Source organism: Poecile atricapillus, chromosome W (genome assembly GCF_030490865.1).
Source record: "Poecile atricapillus isolate bPoeAtr1 chromosome W, bPoeAtr1.hap1, whole genome shotgun sequence".
Taxonomy (NCBI): domain Eukaryota; kingdom Metazoa; phylum Chordata; class Aves; order Passeriformes; family Paridae; genus Poecile; species Poecile atricapillus.
In genome coordinates, this window is record NC_081288.1 from 63354627 (window position 1) to 63371561 (window position 16935).

At 41.2% G+C, this 16935-nt stretch overlaps 1 protein-coding gene across 3 annotated transcripts in view; it reads left to right on the top strand.

Moving 5' to 3' along the window:
- Positions 1-12504, top strand: part of LOC131591461 (tubulin--tyrosine ligase-like protein 12) — a 32525-nt gene extending 20021 nt beyond the window's left edge. For all 3 annotated transcript variants that reach the window (XM_058862190.1, XM_058862191.1, XM_058862192.1), the window contains 9 exons: positions 1276-1352; positions 4828-4944; positions 5071-5265; positions 6798-6909; positions 7705-7856; positions 7933-8014; positions 8445-8513; positions 9997-10135; positions 11991-12504. In XM_058862190.1, coding sequence (XP_058718173.1) covers positions 1276-1352; positions 4828-4944; positions 5071-5265; positions 6798-6909; positions 7705-7856; positions 7933-8014; positions 8445-8513; positions 9997-10135; positions 11991-12142 — 1095 coding nt within the window. In that variant the 3' untranslated portion in view covers positions 12143-12504. The remainder of the gene's footprint in view (positions 1-1275; positions 1353-4827; positions 4945-5070; positions 5266-6797; positions 6910-7704; positions 7857-7932; positions 8015-8444; positions 8514-9996; positions 10136-11990) is intronic.
- The last annotated feature ends 4431 nt before the right edge of the window (positions 12505-16935 follow it).

A 16935-nucleotide genomic window follows, 5' to 3' on the forward strand; every position in this document is an offset into this window, starting at 1 on the left:
GCTCTGCATGGCATAGTTTTTTTTTATAAGCACACTACAAGGTACTTCATATTGAGGCATCCATTTTCCAGTTAGATATTTGATGCATTGTCTAATAGGCTTATTGATTGGATTTGTTATTGTAGCATTGCTGTTCAGTGTTGAATTACAGAAAGTTTTGTTTTACAATTTTAGGAAAAGCTACGTTTTTCAGACTGGCTAATGGGCTGTGTTGTTTAGAGCCATTAAATATTGGAGAAGGGACATTTTTAATTTGATGGCACTCTTATGAAGTATTCATTCAGTTTGTTTCCTTTCTAATAAAGGTTTGGGATATTTTAAGGATGTGAAATTAATGTTTGAAATTTCCTTTTCGTGAACAATATCTGCACAAGATTCACCTCAGAAAAATGAGGAAATTTGATACCTATGAGGATGCTGTACTGGCTAATAATGGCATTCAAAGTACAGCTTCTAAAGATGAATCTGTAGCTCAGCTATCTGTTTCTTTATGATGGCTGAGAGGCAGAAAATGCTCTATTCAGCTTGTTATTAACAATATCTAGTTAGAAATGAAGTTAACCTGCTTCTGTTAAATAAAGTTGTACACTCATAATAGCTAGGCTGTCTTGTAACCTAAGGCAGATTGATTGGTTGGGATTTTGCATTTTTGGAAGAGGTGTACTTTGCATCAACACTTCTATCCTGGAATTTCTGACAGCTGCTTCCTTTGGCAGGGCATCAGCAATGATCCAAGAGTGTATTTTCTTTTATCAGTCAGAGGGGAGCTGTACAGGATGGAGAGTGACTTTGCAGGCATGGTTACTGCTGAAGACTGCAAAAAACATTTTGCTTGTTTTCATAGGAGCAGAACTGGCTTTCAACCTCCTATAAGTTCTTTAGTTGTCTGTAACAAAGCGTCACAAGTAAATGATCGGTCTTCCATTTTGTTGGAAATATAGCAACTTTGTCTTCTATTTTATATGGTTGGCTGTGATTTGAGATTTATTTTTTTTTAATGTTTAGGAGGCAAGAGTTTCTCAGGGTCTTTAAACAGTGTTGATGTGCCCTGGCCTCAAAGCCTTATTTCTTGTTCCTTTTTATTGATAGGATTTCCTTCTGCCTCTGTTCTTGTACAGATTTTTTTTCTGAACAGCATATTACACAACATAATAGAATTGTCAAAATATAACTTTGCTGAAATTCACTTGCACGAAAAAGAATAGACCAATAAGACATGCAATGAAGTCTTTCATTCTGCCTAGAATTAACTTTTTGTGATTTTCTGTTTTCTAGGCAATTTTAGCAGAAAACAAGGAAAAACTTCCTGTAGCAATAAATCCACCAGTTTATGCCAAAGACAAAGTTTTCAAGTAGGTATCCACAAACAGAATGTTTTCTTACCAGGATTATGTGCAGTAATTGCAGTGTGTTCAGGCTAAATAGCCTCTTCCACCTTTGAAGAACAGAGGCAAGTTAAAGGTGTGTTTATATGGAGCTACTTGCCTAAGATTGTGACTTACTAGTTGCTCCTGTTAGATTTATTCTTCAGAGTGAACAAATTGTCACTTACAAAATTTCTAAAAAATAGTAAAGTTGCACTAAAATATATTTGGTAGGTGTACTCACACACCAGCTTCTTGTATTGATTTGTTACTCCCTAGATCAGCTTTACTTGAGAAGAACTGGAAATCAGTGTCACTGTGTGGGGAGAGGCATTTGTTAACTTGCCCGGTGACAGTCAAGATTCCATTTGGTTACATGACCGTGAGGATAAGCAAAAGCTGATATTTTTCATCTGATGTACTCAGATACAGGAGTCAAAGGCAGATGCATTCTGATAGAGGTAGAAAGCAATACTGAGGATGTTGGGAAACTGATAGATTTTTCACTGCTTATCTTTTTAGTTTGTATCTTCTATTTCAAATGAATGGCATTCACATTAGGCAAGAAAGGAGGGGGAAACACTTCAAATTCTTCCTGCTTTTCTTCTAAGGAATTTAATCCACACTCAATCGATGTACTCCTAAGGGTTTCCCTCTCTTTTCCTTTATCCTCTTCATATCTGGACAGAAGGCTGTAAGATTCCTCTCATGCTCTGAATTTTGTCTACTAAAGTTCCTCCACAAGTAGAGCAGGATCTCAGAGTGCAGACAACTGAGTGTGAGCTGCAGCCTTCCAGTGCTTTTGGCCTCCTTTAAAGGTTTTAGGGGTGTCACCATGGGCAGACAGGTGGGAGCACGTGGAGCTGCATAGATGGTTGTAGTCTCTTAATAATATTTGTGCTCTGCTTTTTGGATTGCTGCTGTTTTAGGGGATTGAAAAGAAATTCAAGGCACAAGGTAGCAAAGTTTAGAACTTGGAACAAAGTCATCTTGTATCCAAGCAGAGCTAAGACAGAGAATGGAAGATGAAATAAATGTTTAACCTGAATCCTGAAAAGCAGGGGAGTGAGTACAAGTAGTTTGATACAGCAAAATTATAGGTTTAATTAGGTCTTATAGCATAGTAATGGCTGCCCTAGTTCTATCCAGCTGTGATGATTGCTGAATGGAAAAAAAAAATCAAAGAACTAAATGCTTCAAAGATGGATTTATTAGGGAAGTCTTTCCAGTTTGTGTTGGGTATGATCATCTCTATTTCTTTTGATCTTCTCTTTCATGTTTTTCTTCAGCTACATCAGTTACTGTTTTAAAATGTCCAAAGAGCTGTTATGAGACAAGTTTTTGTTTTGGTTGGTCTTGTCAGCTCTGTGCTGTGGGAGTTGATTCTCATAATTGCTTCTTAGCTTTAAATATTTTGAGTAAATTAATTAATATCTAAACATATTTATCTTACTTGTATAATTTCACTGAATGTCATCTTTTATCCCAGACTTCATAGCCCTTCACCTGGGCTTTGGTGAGACAAGGGGGAAAAAATGGTTAGCTGGCTTCATTAGTTCAGTGTGTCACTGATAGTGGACTAAAAGGTCCAAAATAGCTTGGCTGATACTGCAGCATTGCAGTGTAGATGTTCTGCCCTCTGCCAAAGCCAGAATGAGACTTGGTGCATTTCTTACCTCTCTGTATCTTTTTTGCGGTATTATCAGTGTATTACCTTAGAACAAATGAAATGGCCTTATTTCCTCTCTAATATTAATCTCCCTCATTTTATTACAGTGATGTTCCTGCACTTAACAAAACTAGATTGAGCTCCCCTATTTCTTTTGTGCTGAATTTTAAGCAAGTCTTCAAATACAATCCTGAGTGCTCTGGCACTAGGTCTTTGCAGGATGGTAACGTGTAGGGTGTGTTTGTAAGGACCCAATTTGGGATTTTCTGAACAACTTCAATTTCAGTATTTCTTGTGTTTCATGCCTATTTGTGTGCAGATTTTGAGTGCTTCAGGACCCTTTGTTACAGCATTGTGTAATTGGCCTTTTATCTTCAGGTCACCACTTTGATTTCCTTTTGCTCCAGCAAGGACTCACAGTTGCTCCAAACCAGTGGATGTTAGGGGAGCTTGTGGGTTTGGCAGAATTTGTAGTGGATCCAGTACAGCAGATCTGGTATTACACTTTCCCCTAGTGTGCAGACTTACAAGGAGAAGCCAAAAAGCCACAAATTGCAGAAAGAAATGCCAGAGGGACTCTGTGGAAATACTAATTTCTTTCTGTTGCAGCAGTGAGGAAAGACTGGTGGCTTCTTTCAACAGGCTGATTCCCTTCATCCACAGTAACATCGTCTCTCTCATAGGGTTCAGCATAAAGAGTATAACTATTGTAATAGCTCACACATGGAGCTGTGTAAAGCGTCTTACATACTTTGCTTTTTAAAGAATTTATTTTCTCCTGTGACTGGGCTATTTCTGCAATTCATCTTTTTAGAGAAGTGTCTCAGGGGAATATATCTTCCACTTGTTTAGTTGTGGAAGGAGGAGAGGAAAGTTCCACAGCTGATAAGAACAGATCTGGAGAGGAGGAAGAATACAGTGGTTTTTCATGGAAAAAATTAGTGGGTTTTTTTATTCTGTTTAAATGTTCCTTTACCAGGAGAATGATATAAAAAAACAGTCTTGCTTTTTGAGTCAACATGCTGAATTCTGAATTAAGTGGCCTCACTTTAATCTCTAAAGTCATCAAAACAACCATTATTTCTATCTGCTTATTTTAGCATCCAAGTCACCAGTTTTATTTGAGAGGGAAATTTCCTAAGATATGCAACGACTTGCCTCGTTCTTAGTTACATTCTGAAATGTCTGTCAGGTTTGGGTTGGGTGATTTTAAATGGGATTCAGAGGGAAGTTTTATCAAGCCTCAAAGCTTTGTATATTCTCAGCATATACCTACTTTCGTATGTTTGGGTTATTTAAAGTTCTGAACAAGTAAAAATAATCTTCTGAAGCTACAGAATTAAGCTGACAAGATTTCCTATGACTTTCTTTCATGTAGATGACAGCAGATTGATTTTTAGAGCTCTTTCAGGAGTGAAGGTATTCACAAGGCCACTCTCCCTTTTGGACTTCTAATGTAAAACAGTGAATTCATGTTACTTCTTACAGGCTTCTCTGTCATGGGTTTAATCATCGTGTTCTAAACAGTTTTTTTTATGAAGCTGTCAGAGCTAAACTACCTTTGAGATTTCTATCTCAAAATAGGTAGTTTTTAGGTAATCTCTCACAATTTTTTAATCTATCCCACTCCAATTTAAATTGTTTCTGTGTCAAGAAGAGATTGTCACAGAGAGTGTATACAGGAAAAACGTAATTCTTCTAGAAGGTCAAACTTTAAAGTCTTTTTCTATTCAAGCATGAGTTTATCAGTTTCAGAAGCTAAACTGACATTTTTCATGTGCTTCTTTCTCCTAGGGTGTTCACTGACATTCAGCAAGTCCTCAACAACCTGACGCATCCCCGTTTTGTATTCACAGACAACGAGGGAGAAGCAGACATCCTCTACAACTTCTCACACTTCAAAGATTATAGGTTAATTAATTATAAGATTCATTATTCCACTGATAATATTTTTTCCTTTTTTTTTTTTTCTATAAAAACTTTTCCCAAAGGCCTCCACAACCTTCCCCCTTCACCAAGCACTTGTTTACTTTGTAGGAAGCTAAGTGAGGAGAGGCCTGAGGTAATGGTGAATCAGTTCCCATGTGAGAACCTCCTGACAGTCAAAGACTGCCTTGCATCCATTGCTAGACGAGCTGGAGGACCAGATGGGCCCAAGTGGTTGCCTCGGACTTTTAACCTCCAGACAGAATTGCCTCAGTTCATCAGCTACTTCCAGCAACGTGACAGAAGGTGACGTGTGTTTCCTCTTCCTTAGGTTTTGTCCTGTCTTGATCCCACTTTCCTCAAAGACCAGAAGCCCACAGTTTGGTTTTTGCAGCTGTTTCACCACCATGAGTTAGCTCTTGCTGCATTTACATTCAAGTGAATTTTGCCTGAAAAGTGGGGGCTTTTAGGTTTTTATTTTAGGTAAGAGTAGTTAAGCGGTGCAGTTTGAAACCCAGAAACTTTGCTGTGATTTGAATACAGAGTTGAAGTCCTTTGCTCTTTGCCTAGTCAGGATCTTACCTCTTGTGTTCAACAGATACACAAAGCCTCAAAATGTGTTCACAAGTGTGGAATTTTATTTTTTTCAAGGGGACAGTAGCAGTTGTTCTTGCACTTAAGCCAGAGTGGAAAATGTTTAAAGTACTTGGGTTCTGTAAGGTTGTGAAAGTAAAATTTTGTTTCAGTGTTAGACTGAAGCAGTTGTGGAGCTTTAGGGTTCTAAATCCACACTGCTGCCACTGCAGCTGTCTTGAAGTGAATGGAAACTACAATTATACTTCTTGTAAGAGAGAAAGAGATCATTGGCTACTGCTGAATAACCTCTTCTGTCTGGCATGGAGTATTCTGGTTGAAAGGTTGCTTCTTTGATGATGCTTGCTTATTATGGCGACTCCTGCCAGGTGTTTCATTTGGCTGTTATTTGCTATACATAGTCTGTTATGGACTGGCATTGACCAGGAGAGAGCACACCTGCCACATGTCCCTAGTGTGTGTGGTTTAATTGTTTTTCAACATCAAAGACTGACAGTGAATGCAGTGTGTGTGTAGGGAATGGGAAGGAGTGGCAGGAATTTTCAAACTAACAAAACAGAAGTTAACTGCTATCTTCAGCTCACTTTATGATGCTTTAATAGGTTGAGGAAAGAACATCAAGCATCATCCTGTCCTGACTTGGAAAAATAGATGGAAAGACCAGCATAGTGCTGGATTTTCTCAAGGATATCTCAAAGAATTTTGCCCTGGGAGGTGTCTGTGTGCTAGAAAGCGAGACAATGGTGGTGTGTTTTTACATTCCTGTAGTGTGAACTTTTGAGACACTAGTTTCTTCCCAAAGAGATGAGTTCTGGTGTCATTTAATGTGAATGATTTGGAGGTGTCAGTAGGGAACCAACTTGGAAAATTGCCCAATACCCCACCAGAATGTTCTCAGGCTCCTGGCAGAACAATTCCACACCATGACTTGTGCATGTTCATGGTGATGCTGTCCTGTTGATGGGTTGTTTTCCCTTTTTGATGGAGTCTTTGCAGTAGAAGGAGATAAACAGTGAGATCATGATAGGCCCTAACTGGAAAAAAAAAATTGTGAAGGGTAACATTGTTTTTTCTCTCCCTTATTACTAATGCCTACTCCTCCCAGCTGTCAGCAAAACTCTTAATTCTTGCACTGTAGCCCACAGCTTTATAAAGTATTTTTCCAGGAGAAGGCCTGGATCAAGCCAAGTGGATGTTCAGACAGATAAATGAGGTAGATACTTAGAGATATTTCTCTCTCCCAGAGGAGAAGACAATCACTGGATATGCAAACCATGGAACCTGGCCAGAAGCCTGGATACGCACATCACCAACAACCTGAACAGTATCATCAGGCACAGGGAAAGCAGCCCAAAGGTGAGAGAGCCTGGCTTTGAACAGGATTTAAAAGGCAGAGCTGAAAAAACCGCTTTGTCGAAGAATGTCTGAAAATACAAAGGAAATTAATTTTCTTCAGAATTCATATGCTGGCCATAAGCATACAGTTCAGAATAGAATCAGTTGCAAATTGGTCAACTCCAGTTGTTGCAGTGATGAACTCAGAGCCTGATGTTGTCTTATTTAGAAAATAAAACTTGCCCTGACAATAAGGGATATTCCAGCATGGTGCTGCTGTAAAGCCAGTCCTCAGGCTCAGACAAACACATTGGCTGTAGTTAGTATTCATCATTAATTTGGGAACATTATTGCTTCTGTCCCCTGGTTGATTGTTACTGCTCTGCTTAGTGGCACAAAGAACCACCTTTGCCAATAAGAGATGAATCACAGAGCTTTTTACAGGGAGCCTGCAACATCCACCTGTGCCTCACAGTGTCCCTGCAACATCCACCTGTACATCACAGTGTGTTGAGCACTGGAGCTCGCTTCAGTGCCATTTGTTGGTGATGTGTGGACTGTGTGTGTTTTCTGGGGTGCAGAAATGCACACAGAATTGCTTCACAATTGTTGCAAAAGAACAAGGTCACCAGAGTTAGAAATCTGTACTTTTTTAAAATTGAGAACATCTTGGTCTTATTTCCACACCCTGTAGTTAGAGTGTGACAAAAAGTAACATTTTCTGAGGAAAAGCTGAAATGCAGGCAGGGGTTCCCTAAGTCATGGAGGGGCAGTAACACATCTCACCTGAGCTGTGTTTCATGTGCTTTGCTGTAGGTGGTGTGCAAATACATCGAGGACCCGGTCCTGTTTGAGCGTGAGGACACAGGGCTAGTGAAGTTTGATGTGCGCTACGTGGTGCTGCTGCGCTCTGCCCGGCCCCTGCAGCTCTACAGCTACGATGTGTTCTGGCTGCGCTTTTCCAACAGGTGCCCCCCTCCCCCTGCAGTGTGCACATGCTGGAATTGCATACCTTAGAAATTGAGGAGTTGTTCTGTTCCTTAGGGCATTTTCGCTTGATGACCTGGATGACTATGAGAAGCATTTCACTGTCATGAATTATGCTCCTGGTGTGACATTGAAACAGGTAAGCAAACAGCCCAAAACACTTCCTCACCTTTCTGTTGGTAGAAAATCTTCTGGTGCCTGCTCTGTGGCTGTTAGCAAATAGTCTATTTCACATCCATTTGAACAGGGTGTTGAAGTCCTAAGGAAATACTTTTCTAGACTCTTTCCCCTCTTTCCCCTAATAATCTGTGGTTATCCAAGGTAGTACAAACAAACATTCTGAATAAAACACACAGACAGACAATAACGGAATTATAATAAAATGACCACTTGTCATTGTCAAAGTTTGATCTTTTATAACAAGAAGTCCTGGAACAAGGAAGGTATTCAAGAGCTGTCTTAATTCCCTAGTTCTCTACGTGCATTTGTATGAATGGCAAATATATTTGACGTTCATTCTCTTGTCATTCCCGAGCAAGACAGCCTTTGATGTTACTAAACTGTTTTAGGTGCACTGTGAAGACTTTATTCCTCTGTTTGAAAAACAATATCCTGAATATCCTTGGACAATGGTACAAGTAAGTCAGCAGTTCATCTTTCTTATGTAAATGTTCGTGATCTGTTTGGGGTTTTTTACTCAGCTTTTCCAAAAGTCTTGGGTTGTTAGGATTTTTTTTTCTCTCAGGAGACATACTTCATGTGTATAAGTTTCACAAAGGAGATCATATGTTAACCTTTACTTCAGAATTTTGTGTAATTTGCCCTCAGATGCTTGCTTGTTAGAAAATTGTATTTTATCATTTGAGAATTTTACTTCATGTTCACACTATGGTAATTCTTTATGTTGGACTTAGCAGTACAGCTAGTCCTACTCTAAAGTGCAGAGTTTCCTGCTGCTGCCTCAGCTTCTCTGTGTTAGCAGCCTTGCCAGAGCCCTGTCCCTGCTCCTTGCACAGATGACTTTTCACAAGAACACAGATGGTTCTCTGATACCAGGACATCTTTGATTGTAAAAAGGAAGCTCAAAATACTACAGTTCCATAAAACATGCAGGAGGGCAGATGAGGCCCTTGTCATTGATTTTAATTTTTCCTATGATTCATGCTTGAAAGAAAAAGCTGAACGTGAAGAGCTGGTTCAGAAACATGCACAAAACGGAATTCTTTCATTCTTCCATATTTATTAGGAGCTAGAAGAAACAGAGTGAATGATAACTGAGCCTTTATATGGGCATATTTATTCAAAAGTGCATAAATTGTCCAACTGTGACTTGATTTCCATATATTAATTCACATTTGTTTTAACTAGACCATTGTGTCCAATTAATGATACTCAGAATATGACAGGGTTTAAAATAGTCTGGAAGAAGCTACAAGGGGCGAAAAGAGAGATGTCAAAATACATCCTGGAGGTTACCCAAAGTGCAGTGTACAGAAAAAAGAGGGAATGGTTCACTGCAGCATAAATTCAATGCTAAAACTCACATCTGTGTATTCTTCCTGGTTTATTTAACTTTCAGATTGGATATCTGACTGTTTTTCAAAATACCTATGAAGTACATTCTTAAAATCTCCATGTCCCCCCCACCCTTCTTCAGGGTATTAATTGGTAGAAGATTTTTCATTGTAGAATAGAACTAAAGAAAGCTAGAATACAACTGAATAGGCAGGAAGAAAAGCCAGAACTTCACAGTTGTGCTGCTGGTCTTCACAGAACTCTCCTAGGTTTCTTTTTCCCCCCTCCTCTACACATAAGTGCAATACTTGGCATAATGCCTGAGAAGGGAATTAATTCTAATATAAAATGCACTATTTTCAGGATTTCCATAGTATTCATTGCCTCCCCAGAAAAGTCCATGGATATTGCCAGGTGCTGAGTTCTTTCTCTGTGTTGGCATTAGGTCTAAATGCACATTTGGAAGCCAATACTGTGTAGATCTTCATCTGTTATGTAGTACAATTGATACAAACCTTTAAAACACTGCATGAATGAAGTGATTAGACATGTGTGTTGCTTTTATGGAACCTCACTCCTCATTCAGAGGCTTTTTTCTGTTATTAGGCAAGTATTTTTACGGCATTTGCTGATTTGTTCCAAGTTGCTTCGTCTAAACCTGCCCCTCTTGGCATCTGCGATTATCCATCATCAAGAGCAATATATGCCATTGACTTGATGCTTAAGTGGGACACCAGCAGAGATGGTGAGAAGCTCCGTTAATTGAGTGTTGAATTGTTTATGCTTGTGGACCTTTTCAGAAGTCTGTTTCTTCTAACTTGTACTGTTTCTCAAGTAGTGTGAACTGTGTGCTCTGTCCCTCCCACTGACACCTGAAGTTACAAACCTATGGGGATAGCATCTGCCATGCTTCTTAACAGGTGTGATCGGGCAGCTGCCAACTGCCAACAGCTGCATCTTTGCTTCCTTGCTGCTGTTGTTCTCTCTTTGGAGAAAAACAGAGCAAAACAACAGAGGGGTGGGGGGGAGAACCAAAAGAATCCAGTCAAGCCACCACACACACAAAAACCCCAAACAAATGTCTGAAATTTCATGTCACTCTCTGTGAAAACCTTGGAGACATCTAACTGTCTGTGGCTTCCAGACTTGGAGTAGTGTCTTCAGTGCACAGTGACTTATTACAGCAGGGAAGGGACCACATTCTCTATTCCCCAGTGCTGTTGATGTCCTCAGGGCTGACATTCAGCTGTTGCCAAGTCTCTGAAAGAACATGTGAGTGTGGCTGCTTCATGTTAGTACCACATATGGGTGACTTCCTGAAGCCTTTCTTCCAGGCAGCTGTGGAGGAATGGTAGCAAAATCTGCCAAACAGACTGAATAATTTATCTCACTAGGAGGTTCAAGAATGTTCTGTAAATGTGCCTGACCCAATCATGTGTTTTTTGTAGAGGTAAAAAAATAGCAGAGGCATCAACACAAAGAGAGCTGCCAGGGAGTATTGAACAGAGCTGACCATACTCTCTTCCTCTGGTACTGGGTTCTCTGGGACACAGGAGAAGTTGATTGCCTGTGCCCAGGTTTGCCTGCAGATGTGTGTTAGGTGAGTGCCCCATGGCCACTGCTGCAGGGACTGATTCTATAAAGATTGAGTTGCTGTCATGGAGGGAAATGATTGAGAAACAGGAGGTATAAGATGGAACCTTTACTGCTTAGATGAGGTGGAGCAAGAGGTTGAATGTGGTTTGCTACATCCACACTGGATGGTCTTTCACCTGTCCCAGAGGTGTCCTGAATGGGAGAAGCAAAGCAGCTCACAAACATTACTAGCTTGAGGAAAACTACTGTAGTAAAAGAACCAACCTCTCATTACATGCCTGGCAGAACATGAGCTGCACAGGCCTTTTGAAGATGAGGGGTGGTGCCAGTGTCAGTGCTGTAAAGCTGTGGGCAGCCTGTTGACAAAGAGATTCATTGCTCCTGTGCAAAGCAGAGTAGGATTTGCTTATCCATCAGAAGGTTTTTCCCTCACTTAACAATCTCAACACCAGATATGAAATAAAATCCTTTGGTTTTCTCTGCACAGAATGGATTTCATCCAGAACTGATGAAGTTTTAAGAGAAAATTAAATTTCGTGACTTCCTTTAGGAGTGGCATGAAGTGGCAGATGGGGGTGGCTGCAGTTAAAAGAAAAGGACTGCTAAATACCTAGAAGGTTTAAGAAAACAAGGTTTGTATTGAAATGTGAAAGGAGAAGCAGAGTTTTCTTGAAGATGTTTAACACTGACAAGCAAAACAGCTGATTCAGGAAGATTGTACTGACTGGCCACAAATTCTCATTCCAGAGGAGGCACTGAATTAGCACAGTGGTTGCAGAATCTGTGGGATAATTGTCCTCTGGATAATGATGGCAGAACATACTTCTGTCCCTCCAGTAAAAACCAACCCACTGAAACAAAAACATCCTACAGGCTCAGCAGTTTGGGTCACAAAAGATGCTTTTCCCAGTATTTTTTTATAATTTCTGGATTAAAGACAAGTAGTGATTTAAGATCTCTGTACAGCTTGTATTAAGCAGCAATGTTTGTGTTTGCCTTGACAGGAAAAAAAATTATGCAGCCTCAGATCCTGGAGGTGAACTTTAATCCTGACTGTGACAGAGCCTGCCAATACCACCCTACCTTTTTTAATGATGTCTTCAGCACACTTTTTCTGGATGAAACAGACAACTGCCATGTGACACGCATTGTCTAACCACAGGAGACATGACTCCATCAATTTCCTTCTCAGATACGCTTAACAGCAGGATTTATATTTCAGTTCTATGAGCTGCTGATACAACTGTTTTCCTATGCTGATCGCCAGGGGAAAAAAATACCATATCAGAAGAAGATGCATATACCATATACTGTATTGATAATCCCTTTGTCTGCACTGTCCAAGTCTTGCTTCGTTCTTTCTATAAAATATAGGGGTGTTTTGACAAAGTGGCTTGTTTATTGAATATTTGAGACCTCAGAGTAGGACTTGTTTTTCAGGTAGCCTGATTGTTTGCTTGCTGGGAAACATTGCACAAGTTCCTTGTGTCAACATTAAAACTATAATTTACTGAATCACATTGGGGTTTGTATGTTCCTTACTTATCTACTCCTATACAAAGATCTAAATTGTTCTGGTGGGTGGGAAATAATATATTAATAGGGTATTTCACTGCAATGAACTATGGGGTTAATGAGACTAAAGACTGTGCTGGCCAGACTGGGTTCGTTGATCTGACCCAGGACACCATGACTTTGCCAGAGAGAGCAGTCCCACAAGAGACAGCCTTCACAGGGAGGTCTCTGGTGATACCTGGCCACCAGGTAACCTCAGCAAAGGGCAGCCTGTGATTGCAAGTGATTTCAGCTCAGTGATTTCAGCTCTGCTTTCAAGGTTATCCCGGGCCAACTCAGAGATAGACAGACAGGAGTGTCGGGATGGCAGCTCCCTGCTGAACTGGGGCAGAAGCTGGGGTTTTTATGGGGGAAGGCCAGGGTTGTACCAGGGGGGAAAACCAATGGGCTACAAAGGACCAATATAGTCATCAAGGCATGGTGGGATACCTCACCATGAGAAGAGAGGATGGTCCCATCTAAGGGGTATCTCTCCAGGAGAGGGTTGGGATAAGCTTGTCACAGCTCCCCCAGGGCACATTCCTCCAAGGGAAAGCCTTGGCAGGCTGACCTGCCTCCACAATTCCCCCTTATGTATTTAGTAAAAAGGCCTTCTTAACGACTCCTAAAGCAACATACAAGACAGGAGAACATAAGTAACACAGTAAGGATTACAACAAAAATCCACAAAATTCCCTTAACTAAAGATTAAACCCATCCTGTTGATCCCCATTGTCTGAAAAGTTCATTGACACAGTCTGGGTTTTCTACTTTTATGCCCTTCGTTTGTTCCTTCAGTTTCTGGATGTTGGTGTGGATAAATTTTGAGCACAAAGAGAGGCTGAAGCAGCACACCCCCTTAAAGTCCTGGAAGCCATGTCCATGGGCAAGTAGTAGGAAGTCAATTGCTGCTTGATTTTGTAGGGATGCATGTCTGGTAGTCTCCTCATCCCTTAAAAGATCTCTCAGGGCAGCAGATACTGCATTGACCTGCTTGCTAAGCCAACACCCCAGGTGATTTAGCTCACCAAGGGCTTTAGCTGCAGCTACCCAAGGCAGAATCAGGGAAACTGCAACTCCCTTTCCTGTGTTTCAATTTTAAATTTTGCTGTCGCAATTTTCATCAAATTCTGAATAGGGTCTCTTGGTGTGTCAATTCTCTTTTCTTTCCAATCATGTAATAATGTGTTATTTGGAGTGAGGGTAGAAAGTTTGCCAAGGCTACAGGGACACCCCTGGAGACATGAGGGGATCCCAGCCCATACTCAGTCACCACAGATAAGAAACATTCCCCAGGGCAACACTTTAGGGTGGAGTGAGGACACAGAGAGTATGCAACTGGTGTAATTACACCAATTTAGATTATTATAGGCTTTGTTAATTGGTGATATGTCTTTTCTGTATGTGTTTTTTGCCTGGTCAATTTCTGGCCAATGGTGACGTGGTTGTCTAGAGTAAACTTAAACACAGCATGTTGCTTTGGAGTACCCCAGCAAATCTAGTTCTTGGGGTTCCTCTGGAGCATGTGTCAGAATCTTTGTCCACTCGTCCCAAGTGTCTACTGGATTGGGCCTCTTACCTGTGGTGCAGAGGAGATCTGAGTTGGTGATAGGCCATTCATACCAAGGCAATCCTTACCAGACACATGGAAAGTGGGTTGTCTAGGCTGCCCATGGACAGGCACAAGTTATCTTGTTTTAGTGTCTTTGCTAAGGTAACCCAAACATTATGGCTAGGCTGTGGGACAACCCAGCTGAAGGCATGTGGCTCAGTGAGGAGCATCCAGGCAGCAGTGAGGGCTGCATCAATGCAGATAAATTTCATCTTTGGACAAGGATAGGGCTTCTGATAGAGAATATAAGCAAAGTTTGTTAGCTTTAAGGTGGAAGGGGGGGTTTGTGTTGTTGCTCTCTCCTTTGTCTTTCCAAAGGATGGGAAGTGAGTCACATCAGTCTGCCACAATTGACAGCTGTTCAGGTCCTGGGGGTTAACCACGATACCCATACATGGTATCTGGCAATTTTGGCAGTTTAGGCACATTGCGACAATAGCTCTTGCTTGATATTTTGAGAGCTTGAACATTCTGATGAGGGCAAGTACATTTTGATGATAAAATGCATGTGACAGCTTCACCTGGGCAAAGGTGTCAGGGATGTTAGCAGTCTCTGCCGACATGACCAACGCATCTGCCTTCTTGTTCCCTTCTGTGACAGCACCTGGCAGGTCGGTGCATGACCTAACATGCATAATATGGTAAGGTTGCTTTCTGTGGGAGATTAAACCAATTAATGCAGAAATCAATTGGTATAGGTTTGGATTGGAGACCTCCTTGAGAAAAGCATGTTCAGCCCTCATAGCTATGCCAGCAACGTAAGCTGAATCTGTGGATTAAAGGGTTCATCTCTGAATTTCTCAAAGGCTCTGATGACGGCTGCTAGCTCGGCAATCTGTGGAGATCCTTCCACTACTTGGACATCAGACTCCCATTTCTGGGTCTTGGGATCCTTCCAAGTCATTACTGACTTGTGGGATGACCCTGAGCCATCTGTAAAAACTGTTAGAGCTTTGGGACGGGTCCTACTTTGGTTTAATTTTGTGATCAGATTAAAGGATGAATCACAATTAAAAAGTCTATGCTTTGGCATGTGGATGGAAATTTGTCCTGTATCCAGGGCAAACTGAGGCTTTTCACTTGGCTGGAGCATATGCTCCAGATCCCCAGTAGTCAGTGGCAAGTATATTAATGTAAACTCACACCCTTGCAAGAGAGCGGATGCTAGTTCTGGCCTTTTTAATTAGATGTGCCATTATTTCTTGAAAGGTGGTAATTGTTTTTATAGGTTGATTGCTTGTAAAGATCCATTCAAATATCAATAAAGGGTCTCCAAGTTGAGGATCCCATTCAACCTGTAGAAACAGGGGGCCTTATCTAAAATGACAAACTGGAAAGGCAGGCCAGGCTCGAAGTGATGGGCTTGGCATGAAGACAGGGCTTCTTGGATTTTGGTGATGGTATCTCAGGTTTCTGATGTGAGAGTGCGTGGAGAATCCACGTCTCTGCTGCCACAGAGAAGATGGTACAGGGGGGCGAGGTCCTTTGTTGTAGTCCCTACCAGGGGATGTATCCAGTTGATGGACCCACATAAACTGTGTAAGTCTCTCAGGTCTTTTGAGTCATCTCAGATGGTGAGTTGATGGGGTACGATGGTCTTCTCACAGATCTGGAGTCCGAAGTAAGTCAATGGGCTGGTGTACTTGGTGCACATTGTCTTCACGAATCTCAAATCCTGCTTTCTCTGTGGCTTCAATGGTTCTTTTAACAGTGATGTCCAAGTAAGCCTTTTCTGATGAACAAACCAGGATATCATCCACGAAAGATTTTACGGATCTTCCCATTTTTCCTATTTAACACAAGAGAAACAAACCCTGCTGCATTTAGGAACTTGTACTGCTGGCTATCATCTTTGGCCGGCCCCTTAAAGAAACCAGATTTTTGAGGAAGTCAGCAGGAGGCAATGTCTGGAGCAGCACAGGAATGCATAAGCTGAAAGAAATTAAAGGAATTTTGAAAACTCTGCTAGAAGTCCAAACAGTTTTTGGACTTCAAAGTCTAGGGCCTAAGAGAGTGTTTGGCAGTGGGGTGCTCATTTGAAATTATTCATTCCTTATCTTTCCTCAAATCAGAGTCACTTGCCTGAAGTTCAGCAATTTTATGTGCAAGCTGCAAAAAATTCTGTCTGGCATGACATATATATTGTATGGGTAGTAATTATTTAAGCTAGTTTGCAGTAATTAGGATGTGCTTGAGAGGAAAGTAGTCATAAAATTGTGTGTTCTAAACCTAGCTTCAACTTTGCAAACATGTAGCATATCCCTCGTGATAAGGAGCATGAAGGAATATCTCAAGCTATTTCAGGCTGGTCTGCAGGAAGCTGCTTTGTTCCACTGACTGGAGCATAGGCTGGAGAAATCAACTTGGGAAAATCCAACTGCTGTGCAAGTGGGACAGAAGGGAGAGCAGGGTTGCACAACCAGAAGTGATGCTCACACCATGCTCAGATGTTTGGGTTCCTTAAATTTGGTTAAAGAAATGTTGTGACTGGCTTCTCACAGTTTCTTTACAGGTGCTCTGAATTTTCTGGTTTGTGTTAGCCATTGCAAAAGTGAGGAAAAGTGATGAAGGGGCTGTCTTTGAGGCTGTAGCATACTGCTGCCTTCAGTGTTCTTCTGCTCAAAACAATTTAAAACTATATCAGCAAGGAACAAGGTTATATGTAGTTTAATGCATTTAGCTGAATGCATGTACAGTTCTTCAAAGTCGGAAGGTGTGGGTGCGGGGGAGCCTGCGGAGCCTGAGATCTTGGCTCTCTCCTGGAGGCAAGACACCTTTCACTC